The sequence below is a fragment of the Mchenga conophoros genome, linkage group LG22 (assembly GCF_057382185.1).
Source record: "Mchenga conophoros isolate Kocher_MC1m ecotype Shallow Benthic linkage group LG22, M_conophoros_male_GT1.1, whole genome shotgun sequence".
Classification (NCBI taxonomy): Eukaryota; Metazoa; Chordata; class Actinopteri; order Cichliformes; family Cichlidae; genus Mchenga; species Mchenga conophoros.
Genome location: NC_140546.1, coordinates 11,735,893 through 11,753,251, shown reverse-complemented (window position 1 = coordinate 11,753,251; position 17,359 = coordinate 11,735,893). Strand labels below are relative to the sequence as shown.

At 40.1% G+C, this 17,359-nt stretch overlaps 2 protein-coding genes across 5 annotated transcripts; one reads left to right on the top strand and one right to left on the bottom strand.

Moving 5' to 3' along the window:
- Window positions 1-51: 51 nt before the first annotated feature.
- On the bottom strand, window positions 52-9,519 carry ppt1 (palmitoyl-protein thioesterase 1 (ceroid-lipofuscinosis, neuronal 1, infantile)). Of its 4 annotated transcripts, XM_085262728.1 has the most exons (11): window positions 9,394-9,519; window positions 9,141-9,281; window positions 7,821-7,943; window positions 6,538-6,647; window positions 4,338-4,465; window positions 4,084-4,154; window positions 3,165-3,267; window positions 2,984-3,074; window positions 1,877-1,975; window positions 1,372-1,443; window positions 52-421 (listed from the first exon to the last, which is right to left on the bottom strand). In XM_085262728.1, exons 2-11 carry the CDS (start codon window positions 9,157-9,159, stop codon window positions 299-301), a joined length of 939 nt encoding a protein of 312 aa, XP_085118854.1. In that variant the 5' UTR covers window positions 9,160-9,281; window positions 9,394-9,519; the 3' UTR covers window positions 52-298. The 4 variants fall into 4 exon arrangements, with proteins under 4 accessions (XP_085118854.1, XP_085118853.1, XP_085118856.1 ...); XM_085262727.1 differs by lacking the exon at window positions 9,394-9,519 and having other exon boundaries at window positions 9,141-9,347; XM_085262730.1 differs by lacking the exons at window positions 9,141-9,281; window positions 9,394-9,519 and adding an exon at window positions 9,076-9,099.
- rragcb (Ras-related GTP binding Cb) lies at window positions 8,700-14,755 on the top strand. The gene is made up of 7 exons (XM_085262726.1): window positions 8,700-9,224; window positions 11,474-11,677; window positions 11,767-11,966; window positions 12,963-13,077; window positions 13,166-13,308; window positions 13,386-13,531; window positions 13,680-14,755. Exons 1-7 carry the CDS (start codon window positions 9,045-9,047, stop codon window positions 13,835-13,837), a joined length of 1,146 nt encoding a protein of 381 aa, XP_085118852.1. The 5' UTR covers window positions 8,700-9,044; the 3' UTR covers window positions 13,838-14,755.
- The last annotated feature ends 2,604 nt before the right edge of the window (window positions 14,756-17,359 follow it).

The window sequence follows — 17,359 nt, the reverse complement described above, 5'->3', positions numbered from 1 at the left end:
CAGTTAAAAGATCCAAATGAGGCAAAACGAAAGTGGCTTAAACCCCCCCCCCCCCCCTTTAAAACCTGCCAACAATGATGAATAGTGTTTGACCTCATCAGTAAACTGCACCTGTGACTGCTAAAATTATGATGGCATCACAAGACACAGATTAAAAGCCAACACGCTGGAAATGATCAGTGCAAAAAGAGTAAATGATGCTTTCTGCTAAGCTTGAGCGTCCTGTTAAACTGGCGTTATATTGCTCTTGATTTCAACTGCAGCTACAGCAATCTGAGACTATCAGTATGGAGCTGCTTTAGTGTAAATAAGGCAGCAGGTTGGCTTTGAACCACTCTTCTTTGAACTGGAGGTGGTCGCCTTCGGTGGCCAGAAAAACCAGCTTCCCTGCTTTGTCCATCGCCGCCAGACCCAGACGATCCTACACACACACACGGGGTCTGTTTTACAACCGGCATGTGCAACAAAGTTTGATTAATAAACATTTGCTGATGGAAAACCGAACTAAGATATGTCCTACTACGTGCAGAACCATCGTAAGGTGGTTAAGGCAAAAAAAAAAAAAAGAAAAAAAAGAATAGCTTCTGAATTTTTGGAAAGGCGAAATAAAAGCAGAGATCTATACTTATCAAGGTAATCCTAAGTGTTACAAAGGTGGTTCTTTTCCATTGCCATGGTAACTTGTGCTGCAGCTAACCTGCTCCAGGCCTTCCGTGTACTACAAACCAAGTTCACCAAACCCAGTTAGGCTCAGTGCTCGCCTCAACTCGATAAGTCAACCCAAGGTTTATAATCTAGCTATACGTACGTTCATAAAAAACATTTAGCTTTAGTTGTTGTTCTTGAGTTAATTGTAATTTTGCAGCATTTTAGTCACTATCTGTTGAGTTTCTACGAGTCATAAATAAATTGACTTGACAAACAGTCTGATACCAAATAATGAATAAAAACAGGGTTAGTCTGTGCGCAGACTTGCAGTATAAATATGTCCTGTTCTGGATTCTCACATTAATGCCTACAGAACAATAAAAGTGTAAAATTGCAACCAACGAGGGAAAAAAAAAAAAAAAAAAAAAAAAAAAAAAAAAGAATAAAGTTGCTCCTTTAAAAAAAAAAAAAAAAAGAAAAAGAAAAAAAGTCTATATTGTTGTAAATGCACACATATCTTCCGTGTGTCTAATTGGCAGATGCTGCACACCAGCAAACAAATATACTCAAATACAGACTGAGACCACGTTCTGACAAATAAATCTGATTACCACCTTCTTGTGACTGCTTAGCCTTCACATTCACAGGAAACACTGGATAATAAAGTGTGTACTGCTCACACCGTCAGCTCTCTTCCCTCATCAGAGAACCTGCAGTGATTACCTCCTTGTAGAGAACGCTCTCCTGTAGAGTCTCGGTCTCTTTGGCTTGGCCAGTTTTCAGGAAGCCGAACCACTGCGAGAAGAATCGGGACAAGACTGTGACTGGTCTTTAATCAGCACCTTTTTTTAATAAAAGTATTTTTTGAAACTGACTTGTGCAGAATTTTGCTAAAACTTTGGCCATCAGGGGACAGAATTTTACCAGTGTGTATGCTGGGATGATTTCAGTTAAGTGCTACTGCTCTTTCCTTACAAGGTGTTTCACCAGACCACTGGTATTGTACTTAATGGTAAAATAAAGGTTGCACTGACTCACTGCACCATCTTGTGGTGTAAACTGGTATTACATGAATGTACAGGCTGGCTCCAGTTCATTCAACTTAAACTTACATCTCTTCAACACATTACACAGACACTTTCAATAAGAAGTCGCTGAAGTTTTTTCTTCACATTGTGTTTTTAGTTCTGTTCATTTTTAAAATAACTACGTGCATTATGTTTGGTACCTCAGTATCGACAGGATCCACCACAGAGTCCTGCAGGAACTTGACCATGACGAACTTCTCTAGCTGCTGAAGATTCTTCTTGTAAGTCTCGTTCACCGCCTTTAGTAGAAAACAAAAACATTTTTCAACAAACAGAAAAAGAACTTTGCAGATGTGCACGAAGAGTTTAAAAAAAAAAAAAAAAAAAAAAAAATCAGATTCAGGAATTATATAAATACAATTAAATGTCTCCATGTGTCTTGTGTGGCTTTCTCTACCTCAAACAATCCCAGGCTTCTTTTTTAAAATGAATTAGCACCCTGCTCTAATAAAGAACCCTTAAAGAGTTTAAAGGACATAATTAATGTGAACAAATCATTCTCTTCTGCGTCGTAGCTCAGTATGAAGAGAACCAAATTGTGAAATAGCTCTTTGACTGGTTTTTATTAAGCGATTATTCAGAAGTTGATTGATTTATGGATCGGCAGAGATAACCCTGCAGGTCAGTTTGTAGCCACACAGTCTAATCCGATCCTGTCTATTAATGAAAGGTTAAGCTCTCGATCTAAACAGCAGTTTACGTCAGTGGGCAAACTTCAGTTTGATGGCACGACACAGACTTTCTTCTTTCTGGAAATGTTGACCCTGGAGCAGACTGTTAAGCACTAATAGGGTGTAATCTCATTGTCTTTTAATTAATACCTTTCACTGGACTTAAGTATCTTATACAGTAGCAGCAGCCGTCTTCCTTCTGTGTTGCCTTCTGTTTTTTCACTTGTTTATAGTTTTAATGGAGAATAAAGAAATCTAAACGTGTATAAAGGTGTGTTGTACACCGAGAACATTGCATGGTTATAACTCATCTTTGAGACGACAATAAATCATTTATTAACGATTAACTAAACTCCTTAGGCACCAAAGTCCACTTCTATAGTTATTCATAGCTGCATCTCTTTGTCTCCGTCAGCAGATGGCAGAGACAGAGTAGATTCAGTCCTCCAGCTGCCAATAAACACCGAAATGCTGAAAAAAACCCCACAATCTCCCTTTTGTTTTCCTAACGCAGTCACTGTTTACACTTCTGCGACCTCGTTGTACTGACTACAGGGCTGTTCTGGCTCTACCGACCCGCTCTTGATTGATGTCGGCCAGGAAGCGGCTGTACTTCTTGTAGAGATCATCGTTCAAAGGGTCATGCCAGTACTGGGCCTGCACCAGGCTGATAACCACAAACACAGAAACGATTCGTCACAAGATGCTTGACATGACTTAACAGGAACAACAGGCTGATGCAAGACGGAAAACTTACTGCTTTTGAAACCAGCCCAAGTAAGCTTCCTTATTCAGAGCTTCACGAATCATGTCACAGATTTTAGAGCTCTCCCCAGGACACCTGGGCAGCCCGTACACACCTGAGGATTCGAAAAACACACGGGGTTAGGTGCCAGCTTGTTTGGAAGCTGTCAGGAATTAGTAGGCAGCATAGAAAACTGTCAGGAAATAACCTGGACCATTCACTCCCATAGCTCCCTGGTCTGGCTCACAGAGCACTTGAGGCTCTTAATAAGTCTCCAGTGGGAGACTGAGCTGTTTACATCTTTACATAGAGGCTTGAATGTGTTTAATTTGAGGAGAGGAGTTCTGTTTTCAAAGATCACCTGTGATGTGTAAATAGAGCAGAACAGAATAACAAGTCTGACGTCAAAGAGAAGGACCTACAGAGTCAGGTTAAACTTTTATGTGCAGCTGATTTAATGACAATAGTCTGAGTTTTATTTTACAAGTTAACTACATCATAAAAGAGCTTTTAGTTTTGTTTTCAGTTTAACTTTCTTTGCAACTACTGAGTTCAGCTCTGAAAGCGAGGCCCTTCAGCCTCCTGGTAGATGCACTTATCGAATAAGTTTGAACATAGTAGGTAAGTTCCTTCGTTAGTTGATGTCCGACCTTGACATTTATATTAGGGTCACTGAGATTTAAAGCTGATACACCTGTGGTATCAATTTGAAAAATCCTACGTCAACCTGTTCTCTAGTTATCATGTTCACGGCGCCAGCCCGCTTGGCAGGGTGATGGCAAAACCTCAGCCTTTTTTGGCTGAAGGGTAAAAAAACAAAAACAAAAAAAAAACAAAAAAACAAAAACCCTAAACACTACTTTTACATCAGAATATATCTGGTCAGCTCTGCTCACAGGGAAGTGAGCTAAAGTTATCATTATAGTATCACCTTGGTGCTGACCGCCAACAGAGATCAGGTTTTTCATTGGTGGAGAGGCACAGCGCTGAGCCACAGCCCTCCTGCGAACAGAGGAACCGGGTCAAAGAGTCAGAGCGAGCTTCCTCATTTCAGTCAGGAGACAAAAACTACGAGCGGGAAACATGCCGAGGCCTGAGAGTTGTTTTTTTTTCAAACACACAAAGCTTCCAATTTCTCTTGCATAACAAGTAAGAAAACCAGAGTCCAGAACAGGAGTTACATACAGAAATTGCGCCCCCTGGGAGAAGCCCATCGCATTGTATCCTCCCTTCAACTTGGGGTCCAGAGCCAGCTGATTGCACACCATGGACACCTGCTCATTCACATCTGAGAAAAACCCATTTTCTGTGTCCTGCAGGAGGAAAAACATGAAAAGTTCAAATCACAAGTGACAGATTAAAAGAAGAAAATGAGCAGAGAGATAACGTTACGGCGTCACCACGGATCAAAGCCGTACCCGTGCAGGTTTGGTATAAATATTAACACAGAGGAGTCACACAGTGAAGCTGCAAAGGAGCCATTTTTCTGATGTAACTTATGTCACTACTACTGCAAATACCACAGAATAGGAGCCATCACACATGTGGAAAGCTGCTGTGGGACTGTTAAAGAAAGAAAAAAAAAGGCGTTCTTTATTAAACATGTCATATTCACTTTTACTGTGTGTTTCTGTGAGAAGACGAGTGGCCGTGAGTCATCTTCTGAAGGTAGTGAAGCAATGCTACGTCTTAATAGGATGACAGCGATTTTTTTTAGCTGCGAAATAGCATTACAGGAAGTTTTATCTATGCGTCCAGTCTGTACAACAGCTTCAGCGTCTTAAAAAGGTACAGGAAGTATGTAATCTTTTGAAGTTTTTTAATTAAAAAAAATAAAAATAAAATAATAATAATAATAATCCATTATCATTCATTTAGAATGAATATCAAAAATACACAGGAGTGGGCGCTTGTTTGTGGAAGCTGCCGTGTTGCCTCACCTTGTAGAGACTGACATATAATACAGAGGGCGAGATGAACATCCGCCAATATTTCACAATTACTTATCGTCACCAGATTAAACATGTAACCCTCCCATTGCTGGACAGATGAGCCAGCTAAACAACAAGAGCTGGTTTTAAGCTAACGTTACGCCAGCTAACGTTAAGCTAGAGTGTCCTTAAAAAATTTAATTGTTTTTTTAAAGTTATCGCATTTTCCCTCTGATAAAAAAAACTTGACATTGTCACATCATACGAGTGTCTGACACAATAAAAACATTAGATACATTTCAAAGAGTTTAACTAATGCCAGCTAATGGCAGCAAATGCCAGGTAACAGCACTTAACAAAGGCTAACAGCAGCTAATAGCAGCAAAAACAGCAGCACTTACTGACAGAAAAGTTCAGCATATCCTCAACAACTCATCTCGGTATCGCTGTCAGTGGACAGAAGTGGGCTTCACTGACTCGTTTCGGACTCCTTTTACTAATTTTTACAGAATCATCCAATAGTAAATCGTAAATACATATGGACATCCAGTATATTTCTAAGGTAAAGTAAAGACTAACAGCCTGCAGTCACTGTGAATCATGCACTTTAATAGGGAAGGTTAAGAAAGGTTAAGAAAGCTGAATTCTACAGTCTGCAATCTATTAAATCTAGTGGTGAGATTTCACACACTCTACCTTTAATGCCATTTAAATTTTTACTTTCATACTATTAATATTCCACTAATTACAGAGATGAGGGGAAAATTTTGCTTTTTAAAAATTGCACTTTTCAAAAAAGTGTGAGTCTTCATAACTTCTTAAGTACAGAGCAGAAAAACAGAAAACACATTCAAGCTCTGTTAAAATCTCTCTACCACTGCCACAATCTAAAGCTAAGTTATTGTTTGTTGTTTTTTTTAAATCAAAAAGAAATATTCTTTAATGAGCTCTGAGCATTAATATAATGAGAAATATCATTTTTTCAGGCACAAAGCTGCAAAATTTAATGTTTATGATGTAGAATTAAAAAAGCAACGATCGGTATTTCGTCTGTTTCCTGATGATTCACAGGAGAAAACTTCATGGGGTGTTTTTGGGTTGCATGCTCATATTAAATTAAAGCTTCCAACAATGAAATCAGATATTTCATTGTTTCTCTTCGTGACTCTGTAATACGGTCATCTCTGTCCAGAAACCTTCTGTTTATGAGGGGCAGCCAATCAGAAGAAAGTTGTCCTTATATAGGGAGGAGCTAAACTATCTTATTTCAAAGAGATGCATCGAGGTAAAAATAAGGATTATTTTGAACAGCGCAAACGTAGAGCCCAAAAATACAAATTCATACCTGAAAATTCCTTGAACTGTTCTAACATTACCATGTGACTAATGCAAAGACCATTTTATTCACAGAAAATATTTTCACTTTCATAAATGTCTTTACAGCGTGAGGTTACCTCCACTATGTTTTTCCCAATCATCACTGAGAACACGTAAACTCCTGGGATCTCCTGCTCAATCATTTTCTTTATATAGCCCATGCTCAAAGGGTTGCAACACGAGTCACCTGATGAAGAAAATACAAATAAACACAAGCCTTATCGTCCAACTTTATTGAAGGGAATCAGGCATATCCACAGTATTTTTATGGCTTATTTTAAATACATATAAATCAGGTAGAGGCTCAGTGCAGAGCACAGTCTTCTTTGGTTTAAGCTCTAAAATCTTCTGCACTCTGAGTTAGAAGTAGTGTCTTTTTTTGCCAGAGGAAGAAGAGAAAGTGTTTTTCTTTTCACTTCCTCAGGTGGGATTTCTCCATCTAGTATAGGATTTAATGAGCAGCCTATCAGTTTTAAGCACAATCCTCATCTCTCACATTACAGCTCAGGTTTTTATCTCACTGCAGTGTTGCTGTAAACATGTGGCTTTCACTTTCGTCAGCAGGAAGTGACGTGAATCGATGAATCACATGTTACCAAGGTAAGTTATTCAAATATGTACTGAACAGTGGGGGCAAAGGCATCACAGTTAACTTTTTTTGTACTATTCTAGATTATTTTGTGTAAAACACAACACAATCCCAATAACTACACATCTGTGGATGCATCTTTTAAAACAAACAAACAAACAAACCAAAAAACAGGATTAATTACCACACATGAGATTTTAAAGATCCTTTTCATGGCAGGTTTACATAAAAACATGCAAATTATTCAGTTCTATTTACATATTGTGGAAAAATGAGCTGAAGATTAAATGTGCATCTCAGTTTAAACATAATAGAGAAACTATGTACAGTTGGGTGAGTTTTTTCAATCTTAAAGCTTCTTAAGCCAAAATAAAAGAGGAACACCGGATGTTTCATGGTTTCATAAATCAATCTGGTTGTGATTTTGTCCACAATAAAATAAATTTTCGTTCATAGTTTTGATTAAACAACTTGCAGTACTTGAATTGAAAAACTGAATTAGAAAACAAATGACACAATTGCATGGGCCTCTACATATCAGACCTTTAACAGTCAGCAACCCCTTATATATGTCTCTGGAACTTAAAACACTCTGCATCAGCTCATAAGCTGGTGTACTGTGTTTTTATGGTTATTATGAATACTGGTTTGTAGTGTGGTTTCAGAAAGGTGGCTTATGCTTAATTTTTTTTTCTGTGAAGACTATAAAGGTGCCATTTTTAAGATTTTTTCCAATATATCCCTACAGTAACAGAGAACAGAGTCACTTACCCATCCCATGCCAGAGGACTAGTGGTACAGTCCCATTGTCGGAGTCATGAATTGGGCTGGAGGTAACAAGCAGCACTGGCGCAGCCAGGAGAAAACACAAAAGGACAGCTGCCATTCTGAGTCCTGACACATGGAAACAAAATGAACTAGTTTTTCCTATTTTATCAACATCCAAGAAATAACAGACCCCTGGAATCTCTCGGCAATATGAATTTATTAATGCTATCTCTATATAAGCAATATTTGCTGTTATTCAGTTAAATGCTGTATGCTTTTATTTATTACAAATCCCCTTTGTCATTTAACCTTTTTTCTAAACCCCTGTATGTCATGGTTGCTAATTGCACTGGTCCATGTTTGTCAAAAGATATCTGCTGTATGTTTGTATACAGTCAGTGGTCCTTGCATGTGAATGAATATCAAATAAATGGGAAAGTACAATAAAATGTTTGACAGGAAATCATCCCTGTGCTTCCTAGTATCCCCAGAGCTTCCAGTTTATTAGAGCTGGTCATCCCGGGTATATTTATATCTGTATTAGAAACTCAGCTCACTATAAGTGCGTCTATGAATTATCCTCATGTCACTTCGAACAAGCTAACTACAAACGAAAGAGCACATGATTTACATCAAACGCATACTTATTACGTACATTTTGGAATATGCAGTAGCGCATTGGTGCTGTACCAAAGGTTTAAATCCACGCAACGTATTCTTTAAAATATGTATGTAAATATAGTTAGATTAAATTAAATAAAAGATGTCCAAAATTCCCCCAAAACACTACTCACCGCTTCCGTATCCTTACTGTTTGTCTGTTGGACTGCTTGTCACATGATAATGTTTGGAGCGTGTAACCAATCACGTGAAAGGGGAGGGGTTAAAAGCTAAAGGGGGCGGAATCTCCAAGTTACGTTAAAGTTAGCCTTTTTTTTGTCATTTCTTATCCATTTAGTTTGATTTAACCAACTTTACGCCTGTATTAGGATTGCTGAAGATTATGTCCACTTGTGTAGCAAGCTTCACATGGATACTCTAACATCTGGCCTCTTATTTTGAGACCTAAATACCGCACTCCAGCTACCTGCTAACGCTTAGCTTGCCATGCTAGCTCGTTGTGAAATTCCTGGACAACAGCATTCCTGCTCGGATTATTCAGCGAGTTTTCTGGAGGCTTGAGGCGGAATTGAAGAAGAACGAGCAAGTGAGATAATAAAGGACAGGATGAATATTCAGTACGAGGATACGACATTACCGGGGAGCTACGGCGTCGTGGGGTCGTTCCCCAAAAGTTTTGGTTATGGAGTGGAAGTGTCAGACCTTGAGGAGAGCCCGACATCAGCTGATAAACCCAGGATCCTGCTGATGGGGCTGCGGCGCAGCGGCAAGTCCTCTATACAGAAGGTATGGTCATTTATCTGTCCCCGAACACCATCCAGATCACCACAGGACAAGAAAATTCTGAGTTCATAGTAAACAAAAAGCGAACAAAGGAAACAGTTTGGTTACATGTACACCTAAAGGAGATATCACCGTGGGTCAACACACCTGAATGAAATGATTAGTTCATTACCAGGCTTCTGGAGAGCTTCAAGACATGTTGAGGAGGTAATTTAGCCATTTAAATCAGCTGTGCTGGATCAAGGACACATCTAAAACCTGCAGGATACCGGCCCTCGAGGCCCGGAGTTCGACACCTGTGATTTAAAAGATGGAGAATGAGACCTGCAATGCTGTATGATTTAGAGTGGCAGGCATGTGCAGAGGAGGGCTGGAAAAGGGTGTTGAAGGTGGAGCTGCCAGGCAGGAGGAAAGCTTCATGGATGTAGTGGAGGAGGACGCGTTGGTGTGACAGACGAGAAGGTTAGGGATAGGCTGAGATGGAGGCCGATGATCCACGGTGGCGACCCCAAAGTTAGCTTTGAGAGGTGGATAAACCTTTAGATCCAGGGTAGTGGTGAGAAATGACTCTTAATAAGTCACATGAAAATTTTGATTGTCAGCTTCATTTGTTATGGATTTAGTCAACTCAATTCAACAAGACATATGCAGAAGTTTAATGTTTTAAGTATTTCAGCTTCTTTCTGATCTCTAGGCAGTGTAAAGCTGCAACAAAAAAGGGAGCCTTTAACTCATGAAACTAAAGAGCATAATCAGCTGAGCCTTGTTGCCTTTGATCAAGAACAACACAGCCTGCTCTGGATCAGTCTAACAGAATCCATTATGTAATGGATTTGTATTATTATAGCGCTTTTCCAGTATTAGTGACCACTCAAAGTGCTTTAGACTACAAGTCACATTTTAACCATAGATACATATATCTGTTATAAGTCCAAACAGGCAAACTCGACACAGAAAGGCCCGAGCTGGGGTTCCAACCAACAACTTTATTGCTGTGAGGGGTCAGTGCTGACCACTCATAATAAGGATGTTGATAACTGATAATTCAGGATGTTGGAATGCTGTTCCACGTCATTCTTCCCACTTTAACCTTTCTCTGAACTCCATCTTCCTCCAGTTTCACAGTCATTAAAAGTTTCAGTCTTTGTTGTTGCTGCATTTCCGTTTATTTGTGAAAGATTTCATCACAGGCCTCAAAAATCAGCATAGCATGTGACTTTGTGGTGACTTGGAGTTTTTCACCCAGGATTTAGCGGACGACATGTTAGAAAAGTTTGTGACTTCTGAGAACTAAAGCCAGTCGAAATGTGGGAGTTTGTTTCAATATGACATATATATATATATATTTACAGCGAATAAAACAAGTATTGAACACATCATCAATTTTCTAAATATATAGATATTTCTAAATGCCATTATGTCAGTAACAACCCATCCAATTCAGACATGTAAAGACATGAAACCATAGATGTTCATCAATTATGTGTAATAATGAGAAATGACCCCAGAAAAGATTATTGAACACGCTTACTGAAAATGATTTAGTGTTTCGTACAAAAGCCTTTATCTGTGACAGTTTAGGCGCCTCCTGTGTGGAGAAACCAGTCACATGAATGAGCCAGAATCACGCCTGAGCAAACAGTCTTCAAATCCCGTGGGCCCCTTCTATGACCTCTGACCTTTAGTTCTTTCCATAGATTTTCACTTGGATTCAGGTCAGGTGTTAGGCTGGGCCATTCTAGCAGCTTTATTTTCTTTCTCTGAAACCACCTGAGAGTTTCCTTGCTGTGTGTTTGGGATCATCGCCTTGCTGAAACGTCCACCCTTGTTTCTTTTTTATCAAGAATGTCTCAGTACATTTTTCCAACTTTGATTATATGAAGCATGCCAGAACACCATGGTGTTTCCACCACCAAACTTTACTGTTGATATGGTGTATTTGGGGTGATATGCAGTGGCGTTTGACAAACATGGTGTGTATTATGGCATCCAGAGAGTTCAGTTTGCCTCTCATCTGAGCGGACTATATTCTCCCAGTATTTCATAGGCTTGTCTAAACGTTGTTCAGCAAACTTCAAACGCGCTTCAGCATGCTTTTTCTTCAGCTGTGTGGTGAGTGTGCGTACAGTTCATGGTGGTTGAGTGCATTACTTGTCGTTTCCCAAAAAGTTGAATCTGTTCATCTGAATGTAGCAAATTGGTGATGTTTAAATTTCTGAGAGTAACTGTAATCTTTGTGCATCACTACTCAGGTTGTTTTCCACAAGATGTCACCCAACGAGACTTTATTCCTCGAAAGCACCAACAAAATCTACAAAGATGACATCTCCGGCAGTTCCTTTGTCAACTTCCAGATCTGGGACTTCCCCGGCCAGGTGGATTTCTTCGACCCCACATTTGACAGTGAGATGATCTTCAAGGGAGCTGGTGCTTTGATCTTTGTCATCGACGCTCAGGTACGGTGACTTAAGTGTGACTTGGTGCTTTGGGTGGTGAATTAAATCATGTGTTAACTAAATCAGCACATCCTGTCTTCTGTTACCAGGATGACTACATGGAGGCTCTCAGCCGGTTACATCTAACTGTATCCAGAGCCTACAAAGTGAATCCAGACATCAACTTTGAGGTGTTCATCCACAAAGTAGACGGTCTGTCAGACGACCACAAAATCGAAACGCAGAGAGATATTCACCAGAGGGCCAACGATGACCTGACAGATGCCAGCCTGGAGAAGGTTCACCTCAGGTGAGAGTCTGACGTGTCTACACAGGTGAAATACTACAGAGCTTCTTGTCATGGTTAAGGTGTAGTTTAGCATTCATACTAAACAGCTAAGACTGATCCCATTCAGTGATAGACTGTCCAGTTAGTCCCCTAACACAGTCATTCCTAAAGTGTGGGTCCCCCTGGTGGATTGTAAAAGGTACTGCAGGTGGGCTGAAGTAATAACAGAAATTCAGTTTTAAAGTGCTCACATGTATGAACAGTTACATGTTTATATAAATGTGTTTATTTATATAAAAAAATGAATTAAAAGTGGTAACAGGAGGTGGTTAGTTTGTAATATTATTCACTACTCTGACCTAAATTTACTGCTTTTGTATTTTATTAAAGTTTGTGTCCCAGTGACAGGTCGGTCACACATTGGCTGTAACACTTTACATATGACTGGGTAGCATTAGCTGTTTATGGCCAAAAGCTGGTGATCATGTTTCTGTTTTCTGTTTGTTGTTGTTGTTTAAATAAAATTTTCAACTAAATGAATCACTTTCTGTTGTATTTTCAATAGAGTGAACATTTAAGATTGGACAAGTACAAATACAGATACAGTATTTGAGATTTCTCAAGTTATTAGTCAGAGCCATCGTGCAAATATTCAACTATTTTAGGGGTAGGTATTCAGTTTTCAATTTTGGGATTCTCTGTTGTTGAAAGTACAGCACAGCCAATCTTTTAACTGTGAGGTCTACCAAACCTGACCCTCATCTCAAACCTGACCCTAGTCCTTTCTTTCTAAATAGTTCTTTTGTAACCTGATTGCCCAGTCCTGGGAGAACATTTTAAAAAGAACAGATGTTATATATTCTGATGCTTAGAGTTAGAGTTACAGTCATCTGTGGTGATAATTAGGCCTCAAAGGTTTTAAGACACCCTTGGAAAGCAGACGTGCTCAGAAGCTAAAATTAAAGCTTCTATCTCAGTTTTGGTAACTGTCTCGTCGTCTTTATTTTGTGTCCTCAGCTTCTACCTGACCAGCATCTACGACCACTCCATATTCGAGGCCTTCAGTAAAGTCGTCCAGAAGCTTATTCCTCAGTTGCCAACACTGGAGAACCTTTTGAACATTTTCATATCTGTATGTTTCATTTATGTTATTTGAACCACAATAAGAAGCCTCATTGTATTTTCTTTTTCGTATAATAAACATCCCTCCTGCTTTGCAGCACTCCGGGATTGAAAAGGCCTTCCTATTCGATGTCAGTAGCAAGATTTACATAGCCACAGACAGCGCCCCCGTGGACATGCAGTCCTACGAACTCTGCTGCGACATGATCGACGTGGTCCTCGACATCTCCAGCATTTACGGGTGAGAAAAGCTATCAGATTTGTTTTGAGCTTTGGCGAAGAGCAGCGTTTAGAGGTGCTTTTGTCTTTGCCTGCCAGGCTGGAGGACGGCAGCGGCTCTGCCTATGATGAAGAGTCTTTGGCGATCATCAAGCTCAATAACACCACAGTGCTTTATTTGAAAGAGGTCACGAAGTTCCTCGCGCTCGTCTGCATCCTCAGAGAGGAGAGCTTTGAGAGGAAAGGTGTGTACTTTTATTTTTTGTAATTGCTAGTGTTGGCTTTATCAGGAAAATCTTCCTACGTAAATGTGTAAAAACCTGAAGAAATTCACATAATAAACACACAAACACTATACACAATTGTAAACATGCTCACTAATTTTCTTTGCAGGTTTGATAGAGTACAATTTTCACTGTTTCCGAAAAGCCATTCACGAAGTGTTTGAAGTCGGCAGTTCGAACGACGGTGCCGCCTGGAGACCAGCGAGCTCGTCCAGCAACAGCCAACCAAGCCTTAAATATGCTTCTCTGAATGGAAGTGATGTTTAGAGGGGCTGTAACTCTGCGGTTTACATGAAGTCCAGTGAGGCTGATGAACGATGACTCTTACGTTTCACAGAGTCTTATCTATACGTGGTTCCTCCATCAAACGCGAGAGTTTTTCTGTTGTACCAGCAAGATTGTGAAAAAACTACTCGGCTGAATGTCACGAAATTTGGTGGAGAGGCAGAACGAGGGCAAAGGATGTAGAGGATTTACTTTGAATCTGAATAATTTTCTGGAAAACTGTGAGAGAACGCATTGGCCATGATTGAGAATGCGCTCTGCCCAGTGCGGGAAATACTGTCGCGTACGAATCGTATTTTTTCTCTGCCATCCTGCAGAAATGTTCAAATTTTCAGTCAACTGTGTTTACCTTCTCGGCCAGTACTCTGGAACGTAGAAACACTTGTGGCCCAGTTTAAGTAGAAATGCTCTAAAGCCATCTGAATGTGTATTTCCTCCACATCCCACAGGAGCACACACTCCTTCCTTGTTCCTCCTCGCTTTGCTGTGAAATCTTGAATTCTTTAAGTAATCCTTAAGTTTAGGGGGGGGGATACTCCTGTGCCTGTGGAGCACCATGTTCATTCTTCTGTGTGTTTCCTTGATAATGACATGTAATGGATCTCCTCCAATCAAAACTGTGCCAGTTACACCATCGCAGCCTTGGGTGATTAACAGAGAGGGTGATGGTGTTTTGGTCTTAATGGAGTCTGGGACTAACTTACGATGGTTTCACTCGGACAGCCTGCCAAACCTTTGGACTTTTGTAGCTTGATGAGTGTGTAGGCCAAACTGTTTGTAGCAGATGTTGAGGTTTTCTGTGTGAGCGCTGAGTGGGACCTGAATGATGTTTCAGAAGCCATGCAGATGTGTTTTCATTACTGTACATAAATCTTTAATAAAATATGTTTTCATACTTTGCTCAGTCACTGTTATCTTTGTGTAAGAGATGCCACTTCACACAAGACATTTAATTATAATGGGGAAACTTAAGCTTTATTATTATAATGTAAACAGACTCATAAGCTACTGGGCTGCACTTGTGTTTAATCCTCTTCTAAGATAAGATAAGATAGAACTTTATTAATCCCTCGGGTGGGTTCCTCTGGGAAATTCGACTTCCAAAAAGCACAGCAACGACCGAAGTTACAGTTACAGAATTGTTATATATATATATACACACACACACACACACACACACACACACATACATATAAATAAAATATACAAAGGGGATAAATAGAATAAATAGGAATAAAAAATAAAAGCTACTAGCAGCTGCTTCCTTTAATGTCGCCACCACAGATCATCTCACTCTATCCCTACATCCTATTGCATGACCTCCTTCACTGTGTATCTCCTATACCTCCTCATCATGCATGTCCAAATCATCTCAGCCATGCCTCTCTGACATGCTACTCTGAGCACTCTCCACACTCCTCAGCCTAAGCTGCAGTTTTCCACCTCCTGTGTGCTAACATGCCTCACTGAGTGAGCCTTCCACTTAACTCTTGCTGTCTCCACCCAGCCTGCACTTTCTTCTTCACCTCTCTTGCTTTGGATGGTTGACTCCAGGTGTTTAAACTCCCCTACCTTCACTATCTCTGCTCTTCATAGCTTCACTTTTCCACCTGTCTACTGACTTATCTACAGAGCATACCTCCACCTCTCCAGGCTCTCTTTCACCTACTTCCTACTCTCACGACCGATCGAAATGTTATCTCTAAACATCATAATGCGCAGAGTCTCCTGCCTGACCTCATCTGTCAGCCTGTCGGCCTCCACTGCAGACAAGAAGGGACTCTGACCCGATCTGCATGAACCTGTCTGTCTGTCGGTCCTTTTGCATATCCTGCACAACCCTCACATACTTCTCTGCCACTCCTAATTTCCTCTCTTGGCACGCTGTCACGTGCCTTCCCTAGATCGACAAAGACTCGGGCAGCTCTTTCTGACTTTCGTTATACTTTTCCATCAACTCTCTCAAAGCAAACATCACATCTGTATTGCTCTTTTTTTACCACAAACAATTCATCGTCACACTATAACATGACGTCCTATTCTTATGATGGCACATGTGGATGAAGGAGCTGGACTACAGGTACCATGTTGTGATACCAGTAGCAGCAGAAATAGGAAAAAAATCAAGCAGGAGCGGCAAGGAGAGAGCAATGGTCTGTGGACACCACCTGCAAAATCTACTTGGGGGCTTGTCTTGTTGCCTCTCTGGTATACCAAAGCAGGTGGTGGGGAAAAAAAACACACGAATTTAATTTATTTCTCATGTGTTTTTAATTTAAATGGCAGTATTACGCTTCCAGAGACTTGAAGTTAAGAAATATTAGGTGAAGACAGGTTTACAGGTATATTTTCCAGGCTTTTAACTTAATTTATTTTAAATTTAATGTCACTTCTCCTGAAATGCTGTAACTATGAAGCCTGAACAGCAGATGGCATCATATTTGCATCTAAGAGTTTCATCCTAATTTAGCTCGGTCAGTTCAAATTAAATGAATGATAAAAAGCCAAAATGTCTGAGGCACAGAAATCTATCAACAGGTCCAGTAAATAAGTAAAAGCTTTCATCATACCATGCTGTGTACATCCTGATGTAATGGGTAATGGCAGGATGGAGCCACAGCTGAACCCTCTAATCGTCCCCAGACCTCCTGCTCACCACTGTGGAAAGTGAAGGTCAATGAGAGGGAAAATGATATCATGCTGTCCAGGATTTTCCTCTGTCTTTTATTCCAGGACCCTGCAGTTTGCTTCTAACCACAAATTTAAAAAAATGCATCAAACCGAGAAAACTCAGAAGAAACCGAATACTGTAAGGTGAAAGATAGCGCAGAGAGAAAGTGTGTGTGTGTGTGTGTGTGTGTGTGTGCAGGCTTTAAAGCTGATCTCAGCTCCTCATTTGTGTTTGATGGATGAAAAGTGTGCAGAGAGAGGACAGCTGTGGGGGTGATGCTCAGCTTGTCGGTAAGAGAAAATCACTTCCAGAGTTGAGATTAAGCCCCAACTCTGACTTCTACTGTGGTATTAAATCCAATAAAAGTCACAATAAAGCGTTCCTGCTGGAAAATTTATATTTAGATAGTATTTTATATGATCAGCAGGGCAAGGGAGTGTCCAAAGGCAGGCACAGGGTGGCACTGCCCCTTAGTGTATTATATTGATTTATTGATTTTAGATAGCAGTGTATAAAGAAATAAAACACCCCCAACTACGCTGAAGTGACAAATAAACACTAAGTAATGAATAATTATGATCCAAAGGGGTACTTTTACTTTGGGTCTTGTAATTAAAAGTTAAAGTTTTTTTATTATTAAACAGGACTGTAGTTTTTACGTAAGTCTAAACGCGTTTCGTCACTTTTTTATATACATAACCCTGAAACTCTTGTGCAGTATCACTTTTCATGTAGTAGACCTGTTTGAGGACACATGGGGCTGCTGCACATGAGCCTGAAAATCGTGCCCAGTTTTCTCCACAGTATTTATTTCCCCGCTTTTTGCCATCCCA

Coding starts and splice junctions, on each gene's coding strand:
- rragcb (XM_085262726.1), top strand. CDS start 9,045: ATGAATATTCAGTACGAGGATACGACATTACCGGGGAGCTACGGCGTC. Junction 13,309..13,385: donor GACATCTCCAGCATTTACGG/GTGAGAAAAGCT, acceptor TTTGCCTGCCAG/GCTGGAGGACGGCAGCGGCT. Junction 13,532..13,679: donor GGAGAGCTTTGAGAGGAAAG/GTGTGTACTTTT, acceptor TTTTCTTTGCAG/GTTTGATAGAGTACAATTTT.
- ppt1 (XM_085262728.1), bottom strand. Junction 6,648..7,820: donor AGTCCTCTGGCATGGGATGG/GTAAGTGACTCT, acceptor TTTCTTCATCAG/GTGACTCGTGTTGCAACCCT. Junction 1,976..2,983: donor CCGACATCAATCAAGAGCGG/GTCGGTAGAGCC, acceptor TTTCTACTAAAG/GCGGTGAACGAGACTTACAA.